The 19,438-nt window shown below is 29.6% G+C and overlaps 1 protein-coding gene across 7 annotated transcripts in view; it reads right to left on the reverse strand.

Annotated features, from left to right (window-relative positions):
- Positions 1–19,438, reverse strand: part of LOC132728598 (universal stress protein in QAH/OAS sulfhydrylase 3'region-like) — a 153,839-nt gene that overhangs the window by 25,275 nt on the left and 109,126 nt on the right. The window contains exon 1 of one of the 7 annotated variants that reach the window (XM_060714267.1): positions 13,928–14,012. The exons of 4 other annotated variants lie outside the window; for them this stretch is intronic. In XM_060714267.1, coding sequence (XP_060570250.1) covers positions 13,928–13,997 — 70 coding nt within the window. In that variant the 5' untranslated portion in view covers positions 13,998–14,012. Of the gene's footprint in view, positions 1–7,148; positions 7,306–10,459; positions 10,615–13,927; positions 14,013–19,438 lie in introns of those variants that run through there. 2 more of the 7 variants (XM_060714265.1, XM_060714264.1) reach the window with 2 other exon arrangements.

A 19,438-nucleotide genomic window follows, 5' to 3' on the forward strand; every position in this document is an offset into this window, starting at 1 on the left:
GAAACTTTGAAAAAACAATATTATTTAATATACTTTTTGTTCTACAAATTGATCTATGCACATTTATACTCGTTGTAAAACTAAATCTATTTTATGTTTCAATGATATTAACGCACTATCATTCTGAAAGATAAACGTAAACCTAATTTTTTTTTCTGATATATCACACACGATATTTAATCTGTTTCCACTTTACTATAAGTCTGATAGTGTACAATTTCAATTAGCAAGGAAAAGCTTATCCGGTTTAACAGCTGAACAAGCACTGTCAGTTTAACTGAATGGCAAGAAAATAAGATGACATATATGGTCTTGAATATTTGCAAGTTGTCAGAAGAATTCGTTAACAGTCGGAAATGAATCAAAGGTGTTTTCTTCCCTTAACATACTGAAAAGAACCTTAAGTACGAATTTCATATACAGTTTATAATAGTCAGCAAATATGATTTTATATATTATATAGATTGTTACATGTATTTAATTTATGAGCTTTCTGCAATTTTTGGCTGAGTTTGAATATGATTTGCTTACATACGAACGAACTGGTTGATAATTTCCCATTGCTATGGTTCATGTTACATATAATATAGAACAAGAACTGAAGAGAAAGCTTTCTACGATTCTGCCAATAATAAATAGCTATGTCAATTTAATTTCATAAATTTTTATCTTATCATATGTTTTACGTGAACATTTTAAATCTTTACTCATGTTTTATTCAAACTAAACATTTTGTACATGCACTTTTCCATAGCTTTGCTAAATAATTAATCTTGGCTTTAATACATATTTAAATTATAACATGTACTGTTAGTGTACACAATAACCATTAACACACGTTAAAACTGCTGTGATATTCTTTTCCCTCGGGATATTTTCATGAGTGTACAGTATAAAAATCAAATTGAATTTTACTCAAACCTAGCAATGCTTAAATATCATTAGCTCGAAAACGTTATCGTCATATATGTAGAGCGAAACCATGCATAATAATAAGTCTATGTAATGTAGTCAATTTCCAGAAAATTATCCCTAAGGTAATCAAGAATTATGTCCGGACGCAGTAAAGCCACTTATACAATTTCAGAAGTTTACAGAAAGTATTATTTGTGTGTCTGAAATCAATCGAGTGAAAGTGTATTTGCATGAAGTATGAAATGTAGTGTAAGTAGGAGAAAAATGAAATCCCTAAAGAACGCCCAAAACGGACACATTGAACATTTCTTAGACAATTTTATTTTATCTTCAACTTTAAATGCATCTTCTTTTATGAATCACATGAAAAACTAAGTATGAAATGCCATAACTCGGACATTAAATTTTGGATTGCTATAACGTAATACCAAACTACATAATGTTATGTATGTTCAATATTGATACTGTCAAGTAGGGATTTTATGTACGCGACAAAAAGATAAGTATTAAAACAACTGGATAAAACATGAAACAATAAACAAAACGAATTACAGTCGAGACTGTCATATGTGACTTTCCAAGGGATCTTCAGAAAAAGGTCACATATGACAGGGAGTCTCTAAATACAGTTAAATTACATTTAAATATCATCTATCTGTCTATATACCATTGCGACTTAAAGATCCTGTATGTTTTGTGATTGATATTGTTACCGTGTGAATATCACACTTGCAAAAAATATATAAGGATATAATTATGCAAATAAAACAATTTTCAAACATCAAAGATTATGTAAAATGTGTACTGCAAATATTTGTGCACATTATATTTAATCAATGAATTACATGCATTGATTTCTTATTGGAAAATTTGACTTAGAATTTAAAGAAAATAAATTTCTAATTACCTCCCTTTAATGGCCTTTATTTACATGAAATGTTAAATTGGGTGATATCTTTATAAATATTGCTTATTTGAACTCACAATATTGACAAATCTTTATTTGAGCATCATATTTATGAAATAAAACCATGAAAAAATTGTGTAACGGAATCTTTAAACATATCCATATCCACAGCTTTTTCTGGTTTGGTATCAATATTTTTTTCGTATTAATTATGCAGCCATATAGAAAGGTAAATTAAAAAAATGCTGCCTTAAAAATCTTCCGTGGGCACTCTATAATTAAAAAAAAATCTAACACAAGTCTTAACCCAGTTTACTCAGGCCATCATGTACATTACACACACATCGATTGCATATCATGCTTGCTACGTCACTTGATACCTGTTAACTGTGTAATTGAGATAGAGGTGTGTAGACTTTGTTTGCTACTGGATTATAATTGGACTTAATTATTTTGGCCCTCTGGGTGTTATGATAGGTATTATTTATCTGATTAACGGACAATTAAAAGGTGTGAAAGTCGTTTAAATCAGACCAAACATTGCATTGGGACCAGACAATTAGGGTCGCTTGTCACATATGACAGGGAGTCGTTTAATTCAGACCATTTATATAGGAAAATACGTTGGGAGTTACTGAAACAAGGTCGGATAAGACAGGGAGTCGTTTAAATCAGGGGGTCGCTTAGGCAGTCTCGACTGTAGTTTAATATTCATATCAAATCATATTTGTCAAAGAATTACAGTTGTTTCATTGGCTGTACACCTCGTGTAAATACAACACAAAGTCTAGTTTCAGTTGATTATATCTCCATTATACACTAAGATAAACCCATTTCTTCAAAGAAATCTTGTTCAATATGGATATACGGACATTTTAGTGTATTTTGTTTCAAGAAAAAATGTCTCAATACAGCTGGACATAGAGACATATTATACAGAGATGACAAGTGTCACATACTAATGGACACTTCATCATTATCAAAGCAAAGTGTCTGCTGTTAAATGCAAATAAAGATAAATTGAAATGCACACAGCATGGGGATAAAATGATTTGGCCATGTTATATAACAATTTTTATCTCAAGTGTCAACAATTTACGGACAAATTCTGGAAACGTCGGATACTTTGAATCATTATTAATTTTATGATCATAACAGTAAAATAACATTATGAATGGCATCAAGAAACACTTGAATGACAATGTACATATTCAACATTAACATAGCCAGAGCGATCAAAATTTATTACTTCTCAAATGTCTTACAGCTTCAGGTAAAATGTATTCCGTTAGAAACTAAACAAACAAATCATGTATCAACCTTAAATGTGGTCATTCTGACAATTAAAGTTATTACCCCTCACTTTTTTCGTGATGCTAATTTCCTATAGGCCTCTGGGAGTTATTTTTACTGTTAATGCAAGTGTACCACGTGACTAAGAATTTTGTACTGTTACATAGGTACCAGTATTTTTAACAGTATAAAATCTCGGGTAACAGTATTTTCCTTGGGGTGATATTTTTACTGTTACCCATAAACCCATATGTTATTTATATAATAATACGGCGTATTCCCAGATTTACTTCTAGAGAAAGACATAAGAAAACCATTCGTGAACTTTTTTATTTAGCGAGTCGGCATGGGTATAAGCTACCTAGATATAGCTTGTAAATCGTTTGAATGAGCGATTCCTCTATGAATAAACGTATTTGTCATGTGATGTAGCATATATGTTTGTAATGACAGACTCAAATCAAAATAACATTTAAAGTATATGAATACTTTTCTTCGGCAGTAATTCGCTGTGCAGTCTAAACGACATTTAACAAATTAAGTAACTTTAGAGTAAATTCGTAAAGTTCATTCGTAATAGATAAATGACAATAAAATAGCATTGCAATATTTCAGTTCATAGAAATCCATCCTCAATATATCAAAAAATAACAAAATATTTTGATTTTGTTAAATATCTTAAATCGTACATTTCCTTTAAAGCCAAAAAATAATATTAGAATTGATGTATACATAATTTTCGTGTTTAAACTATGCTCGACAAAAACTGATCTGATTTTAAGATAACGGCGGCGGGGCATTAAACACATGACTTTGTTGAAATAGTTCAACTAAAACGTAAAAACGTCGGATATTTGTTACAAATCTTTATTTTTTGAATTCTGAGTTTAAAAAGCAAGCTCAATTGTTCAACAATTTACAATCTTTAAAGTTCAGTAGTAAGTATTATTTTGCAGACCTCTACATACAACCAAAACCAGAGTTGCATTTTCACTTTAGTCCACACATATCATAATTGTCTTTTCTCGACAAATTTCTTGTATAGTTTACACGATTAAATTTCTAAACTGTGTGAACATTTCAATAGGAAATTTGAACTCCTTTATTTTACATATATTAACATTAATTTCCTTAAATAAAGATATGATTCAAGATAAGTCTAATTCACATGCAATATCTAGCACGATAAATAGATGAATTAACTGTGCAGTAATAACAGTCTCAGTAAAAAGCGCATGACAGGTAAATATTCATACTTACTACCTGTCACAAAAAAGAAAAAAACACAAACAAAAACAAAACCAACAAATATGTTGATACCATAATTATTATAAAATTGTTTAAATCTTAAACGACAATTGTGTCTTGATTTGAAGCCTAACGCCATTTCATTGTACTTCAGCATAACACTGGCTTTTAATTTTCATTTTGTATTTCTTTATTTAACTTACGGGTTTTTAACGACGGTGCAATGCAGTCGGTTTTTTTCTTTTTCTTTTTGTTCTTTTTTTCTGCTAAAGATCGTCAGATCGGTGAGACCCGAAATGTGAGTTATTTCTATTTGTAAATATTCAGTTTCAAACCAAGTCCTTATGTTTTATAAATGTGTTTATATAAATTCTCTTAGAATATTAGTTATGTCCTGCCTTGTTTTATTTTCTCGTCTTAAAAGGCAGTTATTTTAAAATAATTATATATCATTAGATTTTAAATACACAACAAAGCAATTATCATTAATTTAAAACAGGGATACAACTTTTTCCGTGGAATGAGGAGCTTTCCTTCCATTATTTTACACATTATTATAACTAATAATATATTATTACCAAGAAAATGTTCTTTCACATTATATAATTTAACTAGATGTATTATTTTCAGTTTAAAGCGTGCAATTATAGACATTTTCATAACGCTAAAACACTTCAGTGCAATGTATTTTTTTTAAAGATTTCAAACAAATTTGGAAGAAATTTGCTTGTTTGGATGGTATTTGATATTTGAATTATATCTTTGATATTTGTGTTCAATTTATCTTGTTTTCATCTTTTGTCTAGCTTTTCTCTCGCACTTTGTTTTCTAATAGTTATGTATTTTAGATTTTTATCATAAGATGAAAATACTTTTGTTTGTTCAACAAGGATATCACTTCTGTTTTATTGCTGTAATACAATACGTAACAACCAAATGACGTCCATAACTGCCATGCCTTGTTTTTAAACCTCTTTAAACAGTCACAGATATGACAGATATATAACATGTACCTCGTAAATCATACTGAGTCCGACTTTGTGACTTCAATGGACCTTAAACGTGTCCGTTAGTCTCCGTAGTATTCTTGATTATATTGCTCGCAGAATTTCGGACAAAAATATTTACAAATCAACATGCGTTCTGTTTTATAAAGTCTTCAATTTATGTTCTAATAAGCATTTATCATTGCCTCTAAACTTAAGATTATCCTTTAATCCAATGTTTTAACAAAGTACACATTTAAAAGTTTTAAGAATATGAACTATTACATGTCTCAATTTGAACACTTATCGATAATAAAGATTCCATACAATTTCAAACAAAACATAATCTACGCGAAATAAAAAGAGCTAAAAACTATTTTGTAGTTTGATCTTAAAAAGGTATGAGCATAAAAGCTATACTTTAGTTTTCTATAATTTGATGGGTTTTTGTATTTATTAATAATGATATTCATATACTTTCGATAAATTGTTTCGTTTCCCTTCATAACGTTGATGAATATAAATATAGAATTAATACATGACATGTAATAATTAAGTACACACCTTTTTAAGTGATAATGATGGACTGTATTAGAATGCCAAAACAACAAAAGAAATCTGTTAAGACATATTTGTAATTTACAGCTGCAGTAAGTAAAAATATACCAATTAGAATATATGGTACAAAGACAAATTGACACGTTTTTCTCCATATGACATTCCTGTTGCAACACTGAATCCATTTAGTAGACTAACCTTATACACAATATCACGTGTTTATGCTAATTAATCCTATGACTAGACTTATAGTTTAAATCATAGCTTGTGTCTAATTTCCCTTTAGACCATATATTTCGTTTAATATTCAAATCGTATTCCTGGTTTTATAAAAGAGACAAAGATACTGTGGAGTATATATTCATACAATATTTTATCTGCATAGAATCATTAAGTACATATTGAAGAGGTTTTACATCAATCTCGGAAATATAGAACAAGCTGATACATTAAAGTGTGTTAATTTCTTTTTCGACAAATCATTATTACTTTTGTTATATAATACAATATAATAACTATATAAAATATGTACTGTATAATAAATAATATTGTTGACCACATTTAACAATTTGGTTATATTTTAACACACCTCTTGTGACTGAGGGGTTGCAACTACGAGATTGGGCATTGATGATTGTGTTCCCCCTTCGTGATCGTACGAGACGATTAAATGATTTCTAATTTCTGGAGTCTATTCATCTCTTAGCTCCAGCAGGTAAAGTGGTTTTGACCCCTGTTATTGCTTCGTAACACCCGAGCTTAGCCAAAATTATTTTTCCTTTTTTGGCGCCATATGACCTAAATTGTGTTAGTGGGCCGTCAAACAAAACAAAAAATAATACACTTGCCAAGAATCAAAAAATTAAATATTGAATAGATTAAATACACTGAACAGTGAAAAAAAAATATTAATGAAATCAGCATGATTTTTGTTAAAAGCAAAAGCAGAATATTTTCACAGTAAAGGTTATCAACTTGAATGATTATAAGAATATAAAATACTTTGTATGGCATCAAAACAAAATCGACATGCTTAGATTCCATTTTAGACATGTATTTTCTTTTGTTTTATTTCAAACATAAAACATAATGCATGGTACTGTAATTAGAATTAAATAATTTTATATTTTTCATTTAATTTCTCTTTTTTCTTCTTTTTTCATTCGTAAAGTGCAAACAAGAACTTAGTTGACCAAAAGTAAATCAAAACGAACAAAAAACTGCAACAACAAGATACTTACAGTCAAAAGCCACTATTGCATTATCACTTTCATCAACACAAATCACAACAGTTCTTTCCACACTACACATTGTTCGTCTTATAACACTATACACATACTGTTTAAACCGAGTGAACATAAAGCTTATGTTTAAATGAAAGCAAATGCAATGAATAAGATATCAAGAACGGACTGCAAGAGCAATCGATATGTACGACCTATAATCAAATGATGCCACGAATAAAACTCCTCTGTAACGTACATATGCCAATAAGTTGATTACTTGAATGATCCTACACTTAGAAAATACCGCTATTTATATTTTGCGGTAAATGGCAATTGACAAACAAACATCATATATTTCAACCATACATTTTGTTATCTGTAATGGTTATAACGAAATATTCATCAGATATGGTATCAGATTTTAAGGTTTTCCAATATAAAGTCTAAAAATCAACAAGGGAAATCATGATATTTTTATAACGGAAAACGAACAATATGTAATTCACGGTGATAAAATATAAAAAAAATAGTGTATGTCTATGTTTATCGATAAATATTTTTCTGAGGTTCATAAGGTTAGCAAACACGCAAAAAAGGCTCTAAATCGATTATTAACACCAAGTGCTTTGGTTTGAGTGCTTGCTTTTAATAGGTTGTAATATGAAAGAAACTTTCTAAATGACATAATATAAAATAATAGAATCATTAATCAATTTATTACATAAATAACGATTAGAATAGACTGATGTTTAAGTTAAGTAAAGGGACAATATAAAATCTGTAGGGGAAAATGTCAACATCATCTGACTTAGAAAGGACTTGCTCAATCAAACCGAGCCTGCAACATTTTACAATTTTGCCATGTTGGGCTTTCTTAAGGGAGTGTGTTTTTCTCTATTTCTATTTTGATAACGTTATGAACATATCAAGATTTAACATTAAGTCAATATATAATTACATACAAAAATGTGTCTGAATAACGAGAATTATACAATGTGTATCCTTTTTTTTTACTATAAGCTAGCGTATGAAAATGTTAACTTGATCGATTGCTTGTTATTTAACATGATTTCTTGATAGTAAATAATTTCGATTTTCTTGTTGATTACAGACACTAATGGACACCAATGAAAATCATCTTTTTATATTTCTTTTTCTTCTTTTCTACATAGAATCAGACATATATTTTTAAGATGTCAGAAAATTTTATCATCTATGAACTAACGAACTTCTGACACAACCACACTTTCTCTTAACATATCTTCGCTTAATCTTTGAGAAACAAAATGGTAACAACACTTACAAAAAATTAACTTAGGAAAAACATCAATTGCCTGGACAGAGATTCAAACCCAAGATCTCTCAAATGCTAAGCGAGCATGTTACCCCTGGTCATCAGGCTTCCAATATAGTGGAAAAGTCAGAAGAAAACCAAATGATAGTAAATTCAAACTTTACATTAGGGTTTGTAATCTTTAATAATCAATGTCTTATTATGAATTTCATTGTACTGGAATGCAATATAATTTTGAAAGATTTTTTGCATGTGCAGCAATGTATAGTTATAGTAGCAAATCTTTGTATTATGTAAAATGGATAAGTTGCTCTCTACAATTTATATCTGATATGATGGCAAGATATCTATTCCTTTTTTTCAGGCAATGTTATAAAGACTTTACGTATTCTCAGTCTCAATATATAAAGAAGATATTGGTTTATTTAAAACTTGGTTTAAACTTCAAAGATGAAAATTTGGTACAGAAGCACGTGCCTACAGTTAACTGACTCCGACAATTCATGTAGGATAAATCAAAACCTTACCAGGTCTTTTATAATATGAATAATCCTCACGAGAGTAAAGCTACGACAAATTAGACGGTCTGTCCATATGTGCCAAAACTAATTGGCACTTTTTGCGGTACTGTGAAATCAAATATTTGCCATACATTGATGATTATTTGTTCGTTCTCAGACATCATGATTGACCATAAAGCAAAGTCCAAAGCGCATGTTATTTTCCTTTACAATAAGCACACATGATTTTCCCCTCAATTAATCGGGCTAGGCTGACGCCAATCGATGAAATTCAGAAGGTTAACTTAACACGTTATACGTTTCACATTTATTTCAAACAATTTTGAAGTGAAGACAGTTTGTAACTTCTTAGAACCACTCTTGAGACAATTTTCAGGCATGAAATAGTACTAATGTAATGTGAGCATACTGCAGTAGAACTCGAACCTAAGTTCCAGTGCTTGCTAGCTATTAGGCCATTGATCCTCTTTTAACAGTTGTACAATTGTGTTTAATGATCACGAACTAGTATGTTGACATTAAGTTAATAACGAAATTGAGTCATGAATAAGATTTCGTGTCAGTCACCTTCAATACTATATTTCTCGAGACGCTTACGTTCACACAAGCTTCACAAAATCCGCCACATTAACAACTGCATGAACGTGCACAAGGAATGCACTTTAAAACTAATTCAGATAAAAAACATTCGAAATGCATTGTTATGTTGTGATAAATAATCGTTTAAATCAAAATTATTCTACATTTTAATGCCTTTATACTTACTTCAATATGCAAATATTTTATACAATAGGTTGGTTCTCACATTTCTTACATACTTACATGTTTTAAGAAAATGTGTTCTTCTATTTATCAAATAAGGTAATCAATCATTTGAATAAGTCAGTCAAGTTGAATGACAGACAAATATAAAATAAAATGAAAATATTGCAGATAGGGTACCAAATTCACTACTAATTGTACAAGTAATTTGTGTTTCTTTATGGCGCACCAACACAGTGAAGGTTATAAGGCGCCGGAATAGGACACATTTTTGTCGCTTTTCGGGTGATACATACTTCAAGTAACACCAGGGGCAAAAGCTGAGGTTGTTCTAGTACAACTTATATGAAATGAACAATATTTCTCTAATTTTGTAACATATATTCTTCAATACATAAGACTACAATTTTTATACAAAAATATCAAACAAATGAAGAAGATTAAACACATTTTACATGTTATCATTTTAGGTCAATGTCTCATTTCAAAACACGCGGCAATACGCAATGATTTTCGAACCATTTTATCAAACCCAATACTGTCAACAGACAATAGATGAGATTGAGATAAGACAATGGATTTAGATTTAATGATATTTTAAGTTGAATATATAGTTACAACTTTGTTGCAAATATTTTCTTTTCTTATAAATAATTAATTTATCTTCCCGTTACATTCAACTTCAGAAATATTACATTTTACATTTTAAAGGGCTTATATATCAATAGTATACTAATTCACTTACTTACAATCAAAAGCCATAGCTGAATTTTGGCTCTCGTCTACACATATCACAATTGTCTTTTCATCACCGCCACTAAATTGTCCTGATAAACGATTAACAAAATTCCCAAAATGCGTAAACATGAAGATATTATTAAATTAACACAACCATATATATCAAACAATGTATCAAATAATAGTATCAGTAACTTGAAACAAAGATTATACGAAAAACATATCAATTCACATGCTAATTCACATGGTATATCTGCTACAATCCGTCAATAAATTGATTATGCGTAGGGCAATTACTAACTCACTAGAATTCGTATTACAGGTAAACAGTGGTACTAATGATGATAATCTTCTGAGGCCTAGAAATAATTATATATTCATCAGCTGTATTTTCGCTGTTAATCAATATGTTTGTTTGTAGACATGTAATATATTACATTGCGTAACATTTTTACACGAACTATCATTGATATTGTACTAGTTTACGTACAAATGTAAGCATACGCGTATTACATGTATTACCAAGTTAGTAAACAACAAGGAGCATACACAAAATTCAATAACATGTCGTTCTTAACCTCCAAATATTTAAAATACTAAACTAAGGAAGATCTAACTATAATTTGAAATATGTGTATATCAACTTAGACCGTAACAATTACAAAAAATTGAGCTTTTCATTTTATATGTCTTCTTATTATTTGGTGCCGGATGTTTTGATGAAACTGTTACGCACAAACGTATAATTATAAAACAAAACAAAAAAACTGTTCAAGTAGCACGCATACAGAAATGACAACACAACTGTTTTGACAACTGTACAAATAATTCGTATAAACCTTGTCTAGAGAACTTCCTATTCATGCCAAAGTCTATTCAGATAAACCCATTTTTTGTGTTAGAAACAGGGTATACATACTGTGAAATAAACAATCAGTTTTCAAGTATTCATGAATAATTGAAAAATCAGGATGATGATATTTAATCTTAAGAAATAAGATATTGTAATCAATTAATTATTCATGTTATCTGCATAAAAAATGCAATGTTTAATAAATACCCTCTAGGGATTTCATTTGTACAACCCTCTAGTGATTCCTTTTGTACAAATATCTTTTTGCATACGGAGTTCAATAAGGTATTAGGTAATAAGCTTTCTACTTTCTAATTAAAGAATCGAAAACAAAAATTCCATGTTCATATGCATTTTCATTTTTTATAGGAAAGGAAAGGTTTTGTCGAGCATCAAATAACAGCAAACTTACAACGTACTACCTATTTGTTCAAGCATGCACTTGCTGTAAAGTTTTTAGTTAATGGCTAATGTGAATGTAAACAAAATACTTTAGTATTCGAAATATAAATTCAGCATATGCTTAACTTCATGTATAAGGTTGCTGAGCAACTAATCAACAAAAATAAATTCTCGTATTGTAATATATGCATAGAATAAGATAAAAAATTAAGATCAAAAATCGAACGAGTTAAAAATCAGTAAGTCAGTAAGTATTACTTAGACAAAGCAGGAAACATTGTCCCGGAAGTACAGGAAAATGATTTTATCAAATGTCTCCGACATCCTGTCTAATTTATCATTAGGATAGTGTTCAATTAGAATTCACAATTTGTTTAATAAAACTTCAGACTTGTCAAACGGATAATTTAAATGAACGTATTTATATTTTTCTTGAAAAAAATATACATGTATGTTATAAAGTATATTATAAGGATACTACAAATTTATGAACCACTTTCAGCTTGTTTTTAATTTGTTATCGAATACTTCTTTAGCAATAGTTTTATTGTAACGATGCTAAAATCTGTATATGGAGATTGTGTACTTTGAAGTGGTGGTCTTCCTGAACTGTCTTTTAAAACAGTGTGTTACACATCTATGGCACCAAAATAACAAAACAAAATCATATTGATGTTTAGTTTGGTGCCTCCTGGGTTCTGTTTTGGTATGTCTGGATTCTGTCGGGGCTGCGTTCTAAGAACGTTGCTTTGTCTTGTTGATCGTTGTTCTCATTTTCTTTTTCATCCAGCAATAAAAACATTATGACATTCAGATTTTTGTTTGGTCATAATTTATTCCGAGACAGTCTCATAAATCAATCTTTGTGGTGACGTTAATATTACCGGTGTCTTGTAAATCAAAAAGATACCGACATCTTGACTTCATGATTTGGAATGGATTTTTCGTCTTTGCCACACCAGCTTTCTTCAAGATTTAATTGTGATTGATTCTTGATATCAAAGCATATCTTTAATAACTTTAATGCTTTAGTTATAAAACAATCATTTTGTTAAATTTCAGTTTGTCTACAGATTTATGTTCCATTTTGCAAACAAAAATATTCACTTTCAATGCTGGTTACATTATATTAATATAAAGTTCGACACAGTGATTTTTTATAGTTCAACTACATTTTGATATTTGTGAATGTCATAAGATATAGGGTCATAACAATATTCGATAAATAAAACATGGACAAAACTGCTTTTTCATCTTTTTTCTTTAAAAGTTTTTAATATGGCATAAACGACTATGAATTATTGTACCAATCCTTTATTCTGATTATCAGATTAGTGAATTTCAATAAGAAGTTCACCACAAATGTTTATAAATAACAAAAGAGCTTATTTATTGATATTAAAATATAAGTTCAGAATAGGGATCTGTCAATAAATCGAAATCAATTAAATGTCTGCACTAAATGTCTTGATTTTATGTTATTTAGGTTTGCAGTTAAAATATAATTATAAATGTCCCTTGCTTTAACCCTGTTAAAGTTGAGCACTTGCTTGAAACAAAAAACAAAAAAAATAAACATTTAACATGTTAGCCTATACAACTAACCAGACATTGTAGTTACATACTTTAATAATTAAGGTCACGTCAGTAGTATTCCAAAGTAGAAATTTACTGTGATCATTAAACATTTTCACTTGCGTGATAAAAAGTAAATGTGTAACATTCAGTAAATACACGTGTAATCGCTATATATTCTAGAAAAATTGACATGTCTACTTGATTAGCACGTTTGCTTACTATGGCTTTCTGGTTTGAAGGTTCATTAACAATAATATTACATACAGACGACCCCACATGATGTATGTCAGATAATATAAAGATGAAAAAACATGAGTTGTTAACTATATTAAGTGTTGGAATGTTGTATAGCATCATTAGTTTTAGACCATTTACCATTTTCTGAAAGTAATATGTGTGTTAATAAACAGCAACTGAATATCATAAATAAGTTTTCAACTACTAACAACACCAGTTATCATAATTAATAGAACAATAAAAGTGTATACATCAGATTCCATTCATGAATAACATGCAATTTTTCATTAAAACATTTCTATAAGTCAAGAAAAAAAAATTAAAAGTATATGTATACAGAATGATACGAGTGTTAGTAACATCATATAATTGTAAAGTACATTCGTATTAAAGAACATTTACTACTTACAGTCAAAAGCCATTATAGCATTATCACTTCCATCAACACAAATAATAACAGTTCTTTCCTCACTACACATTGTTTTTCTTATATGAGTACACACATACTGTTTAAATTGAGTGAACATAAAGCTAACGCTCGACTTAAAGCAACCAAAAGATAAAAGAAGCGGAAAACTACTCAGATCGATGTTCCCGATCTTTAATAATCAAATGATGCTGCAAAAATTCTCCTTGTTTTACACCATATGTCAATATAATGACCATAATTTTAGTAGGGAAGCTACTCACTAGCAAATATGGTTTGGGTATGCTCAGTGGTAACTACTGTTATAATATTGGTATTGATATAATAAAATGATATGTATCATCTAGAAAAACAATCCATATTTCTTAGGAGAGGACCATTATCTATCCTTTTTAGCTAACGTAGTTATCACGGAATATCGCGTTTTTATGCAAATGGTATCTATAATGCAGAAGGCATTATTAATATGTGATGTTATCACTGATCATGATAGACTGCAATGCATTCTTAACGTTTTCTAATATTATTGATAAACGACGCTTTCATTGTTAGACTGCAATATTCATACTTATAATTTTGATTAAAGATAATGATACATTTCAGAAAACTTAAGGTTTTGTGTCATGCAAAATCATGGCAACGCAAAAGTTAAATATATAATGAGTTTTAAACGGTTCTTTTTATAATGAAACAATTTTAAAATCTTATAACAGACAAACTTATTTGAATAAATCAATATGCATGCGAAATGGTTGGCACATTTTGGTGTATGATAATATTGACGTGCTTACAAATGCAGAATTATTACTCGTACAGTTAAATTACCATCTAGAAAATAACAAATATCATATGAATCATTAAATCATCGTCAATAGTCAATTTTTAAGTCGTAGGTATTACAATGTGGCTATAATAAATTTACATATGTGAAATTGATTGCATGAAAGATGTACGATATAATTTGCTAGTGTTTAGCATAGGCAATTGTTTGCATTCAATTGTGTTGACACTCCGCAAACGTAAGCGGTAATTTACAACTACTTTTGACTAAGGCGCAAAAAGACTATAACAATATTCAAGCTGATTAAACCCATAAAAAAGTAGTGCATATTATGTTAGCAAGTCAATGACAAAGTAACAGAAAATATGTCCTGTATAAGTGGATATTTATGCGTCACAAAATTTTTGTGAATGTCAAAAACGTTGACTTTTTTCGTGCGGAAATATTTCCAAAAATATGATTTGTTGAATTGAATACTGTTCTTTGTGATATCAATAATTAACCCATTACTTCATGAGCATTTTGTGAATAATGGCTGTTTTCATTGAAAAGTTTCCCGTTACAAGTTCAAATTGCTACTACTATAAACTATATACTATAAAAACTGCTTCAACACTATTCAAACTTGGCACAAATGTTGACTGGACCATTGCCCTTGCAACAACATGATCAGGCTTAAATTTTCTGTTACCATGGCATCGAGGGGACATCTCAAAATTGCCAAAAATCACTATTTTGCCTTGATTTTTTCCATCAAAATTGATTTCAAAGTGCTGCAACTTCTCAATGGATTGAGATAGAGTCAAATGCTTTTCAGCGTTGGTTACACTTTACCTTATGATCAATCTGGGGTCATTTATAGCCTCTCACAAGTCCAAACTTTTCTTGGCGATGAGGGGGACTCCGCCCCCTTCAAACCCCCCAAACAGAAACATTTCTCAAACAAAAACAAGTGTGGGGGGGCCTAAATAAGGCATCACCATTTGAGACAACAAAAAGGGGGGGGGGGCTGAAAAAGGCGTTAAAAGGCGTGTACATGTATATAACGTAATGGGTTAAGCAGGTACATGTTATGAATATGCCGTTATTGTAATCGTTCTATCCAGTTGTTTAATACTTCAATTATTTATATAATTGTTTAAAATTTACTTTCTTTTTATTTTATAAATGACCTGATCACACATACAATATGAGTTTATAAAATGCTATTTTTTTGATGAAATATGTACATTATAGAGCAGTTACATTTAATGTTTATGTCGTTTTCTCATGACATGTTATCAATATATCTATATGTTTGAAGTAACAATCTGTTGCCATCCATTAATAGTTAAACAATGTATTAATCGCACTTAAAACTACTTAAGTGATTACTAAACTATCTGAATCCTTAAATGTCATTTCTTCGATTCCACATTAGATAATGTGTGCTTCGCCGCAGAAAACGCTTTAATCATAAATTTGTCAAATAATAACAAAAACTTATGACATAATGCATAACTTTAATCCGTTTAAATAATAGATTTGTTCAGTCAGGAAACGCGTTTCTCCAGTTTTACAATAGATTCTCACAGAAATGCAAAGACACAGTACAAAGAATGCCTTGAATGTATTGGTTACCTTATTCATATGTTACATTTGAAAAATATTCGATGCAATTTAGCTACTAATAAAAACATGTTGTTATCCTCCAGGCAAAATTTATTGTTGCCATGATATATTCCGATAAGACAAGTGTTTGCAATGATTTAACCGTTTAATTGACAATTCCCTGAGTGATCAAATACATGTTGTTTCTAATAAATGGATAAAAAATATAACTGGACTAATTTTGAACTTGGTTTCGAATGTATAGTGTAAAACCGTTCAAGGACACAAAACAGGATTATAATTTACTTGTTGTAAGACAAATATACAAATTAAGTCTTATATAATTCAATTTATCCTTGCATTTATCAATGAGGTGGTCATAACAACCCTACACTCATTAGACCAAAAGATCTTATTTGTATTCATAATAAGAACATGAACATAATTAACTTCATAATAAAAATTCCGAAATCTTAATCATTACTTTGGTACAACAAGAATTCCATTAACTATTATTATACTGAAGATTTTTTCAACCGTTATAAAGTACATCAAACCTTTCAGACCAAAATCTGTATATCACCCTTCTAATTTAGCAATCTGCAAAGTGACATTAATGTTACTGGTGTCTCGTAAATCATATTTTACCAGTATTTTGACTTCAAATTTAAAATGGTCATTCCTTTGTCTGAGTTGCTTTTAAAAAATAATAATGCCCATCGAAACCTTGATAAGAAAGAGAGAAAAAATCTTTAAAATGACAAACAAACTTTAAATAATATTGTGTTAAATGTTATTATAAATACCATATTGCAAAAGTGGTGAAAAGATGAAATTCTGCAAGAGCAATGAAAACGTAGTTTATATGAGAAAATTGCATTCTCGGTTTAATTAATTACTGGAACTTAAATGAGATATATACATTCAAAGAGATAAATTGAATTTTCAAATTAAAAATAATGTTCCTATGGTGCAGCTGACATGGATGGTAATAGTGGCCGTACTTTAAAAAAAACAACTATTCACCTAATTGCAATGAGAACTATAGTTAGGCAATAACATTTACTTTTTACCGTCAAGGCCAACATTGCATTATTACTTCCATCAGCAATAAAAAATAACAGTTTTTTTTTTTCAAACTACACATTGCTTTCTTATAAGACTATGAACATATTGTTTAAATTGAGATGTTCCATTAAATTTTGCGCAATGAAACAGACAAGAATAAAAGAAAGATTGTCAGATCTATTTTTCAATCTTTAATTTAATTGTGCTGCTAAAATTCCCATTGTTTCAAACCATTTGTCAATACAATTACCGTGCGTTTTTGTAATGAAGCCTCTGGTCGGAAAATATGGTTAGTCATGCTAAGTAGTAACTACTATTAATAAATTGGTATCGATACAATAAAATGATATATCTCACCAAGACAAATATACATTTATCGATATTACTTAAAATATGACTAGATTCTATTTTCTTTATCTAAGTAAGTTATCACGAAATATTGCGTTTTCGTGTAAATGGTATCTATATTTCAGACAGCATTTTAACTAATGACGTTATCAATGAAATACTGCAATTTTCTTACTCAGTATCTTAAAAAACGACAAATATACATTTAAAACATACTTTGGGTATTTTAGGAAACTATACAACGAAACGTCGGTTCACGTGGTTCTAATCAGGTGCCCATTCATGTTTGACATAATGCGCCCGAAGCCTGGTCTTTCTAGACCTGTCGCTATATGACATATACTGTGATGATGCGATGTTAAACAGATGTGTTAAAGTACTATTTTTACTAATTGTTTGTTAGAAGTTTTTTAATCTATTTTTCTTACATAGTACTAGTATTTCATGAAACCTTTGTTTCAAAAAATTAAAATTTTGTCTATTGTTCATGTTGTGGTAATTTGGTTTTCACATACGCTATATATTTTTTAAATAAAGTTTACTCTTCCTAAGATAATATAAATTCTCAGACAAAAATTGTTTAGTTTAAATTGTCACTTAATAATAATAGAAGTATTGTGTCTAAATATTCTATCCATACACAGCTTTTTACTAAATTTTATTATACTGTTATTGTAACTGCCGCCTCTGCGTGGTAGATGAGTGCAAGAGGAGTTAATAAGTATGTGCTTTTTGAGTTCCAATCTATTAATCTAGATAATGTATTTAACCAATTCTTGACATTTATAATTGAAAATGACTTTTGGGTATAGAAATCTAACTGACAAAACTTATACTTTTTGTACAACGCAGAAATTACGAATGGTTCAGAAAAATGGTGTTTTTACCTGAGTGTTTAGGTCCCTGAATACAATTAATGTCTTTTATTTATTTTGTTTTGGGAACAATTATTTGCTCAGAACTAGTTGCAAAAATACAACAATGAAATGATACTTAAATTTCATCACCCTATAAATTTTAAAAATTAGTAATCAAGCAAGTAATTATTTACAAATGTTTTAAACATCTTAGTGAAACCTTTTGCGAACAAGTTCTGTGATGCATATCCAGCTTATTCCATATAATTGAATTGAGACGTTTATATATTTGAGACTCACGTTTATAACTTGATATATCTATTTGTTTCATTTGAAAAATATGCAGCCATATCTGATCTTCACCTGATAAAAGCCTCTAATTTGTCGTCTGCCAGACGGATTATTTGCTATCCTGATTTATTCCGATAAATACAAGTCTCTGCAATGCATTAACCGTATGATTGCCAATTATTTGCACGATCAAATACTTAATCCAACTATAAGCCCCTCTAGAGAGTCAGCTTTCAAAATGTAGTAGATGATAAGGCAGTATTTTAATATGACATTTTGTTGCATTTACAGATTAAAGTAAGTGCATGACTAATTGTTATAAAGCTTGCTATCGATGTCAAGTGTCAAGTGTCTAAATGATGTGGAAAGTCTCCATTGGGTATGTTATATGAGATTGCATAATATTTCAGAGACTTACTCTTTTGAAAATTATAATATAAATTATAGCCGCTTGCAATATGAATCTAATAAAAGCATACATTCCGTGGTCTGCCAGACTATATTATTTACGGTCTAAGTATTCAGTTATATACAAATGTTTACTTTGCTTTGAGTGGA

This window comes from Ruditapes philippinarum, unplaced genomic scaffold, assembly GCF_026571515.1.
Source record: "Ruditapes philippinarum isolate M1 unplaced genomic scaffold, ASM2657151v2 ctg953_1_1_1_1, whole genome shotgun sequence".
Taxonomy (NCBI): domain Eukaryota; kingdom Metazoa; phylum Mollusca; class Bivalvia; order Venerida; family Veneridae; genus Ruditapes; species Ruditapes philippinarum.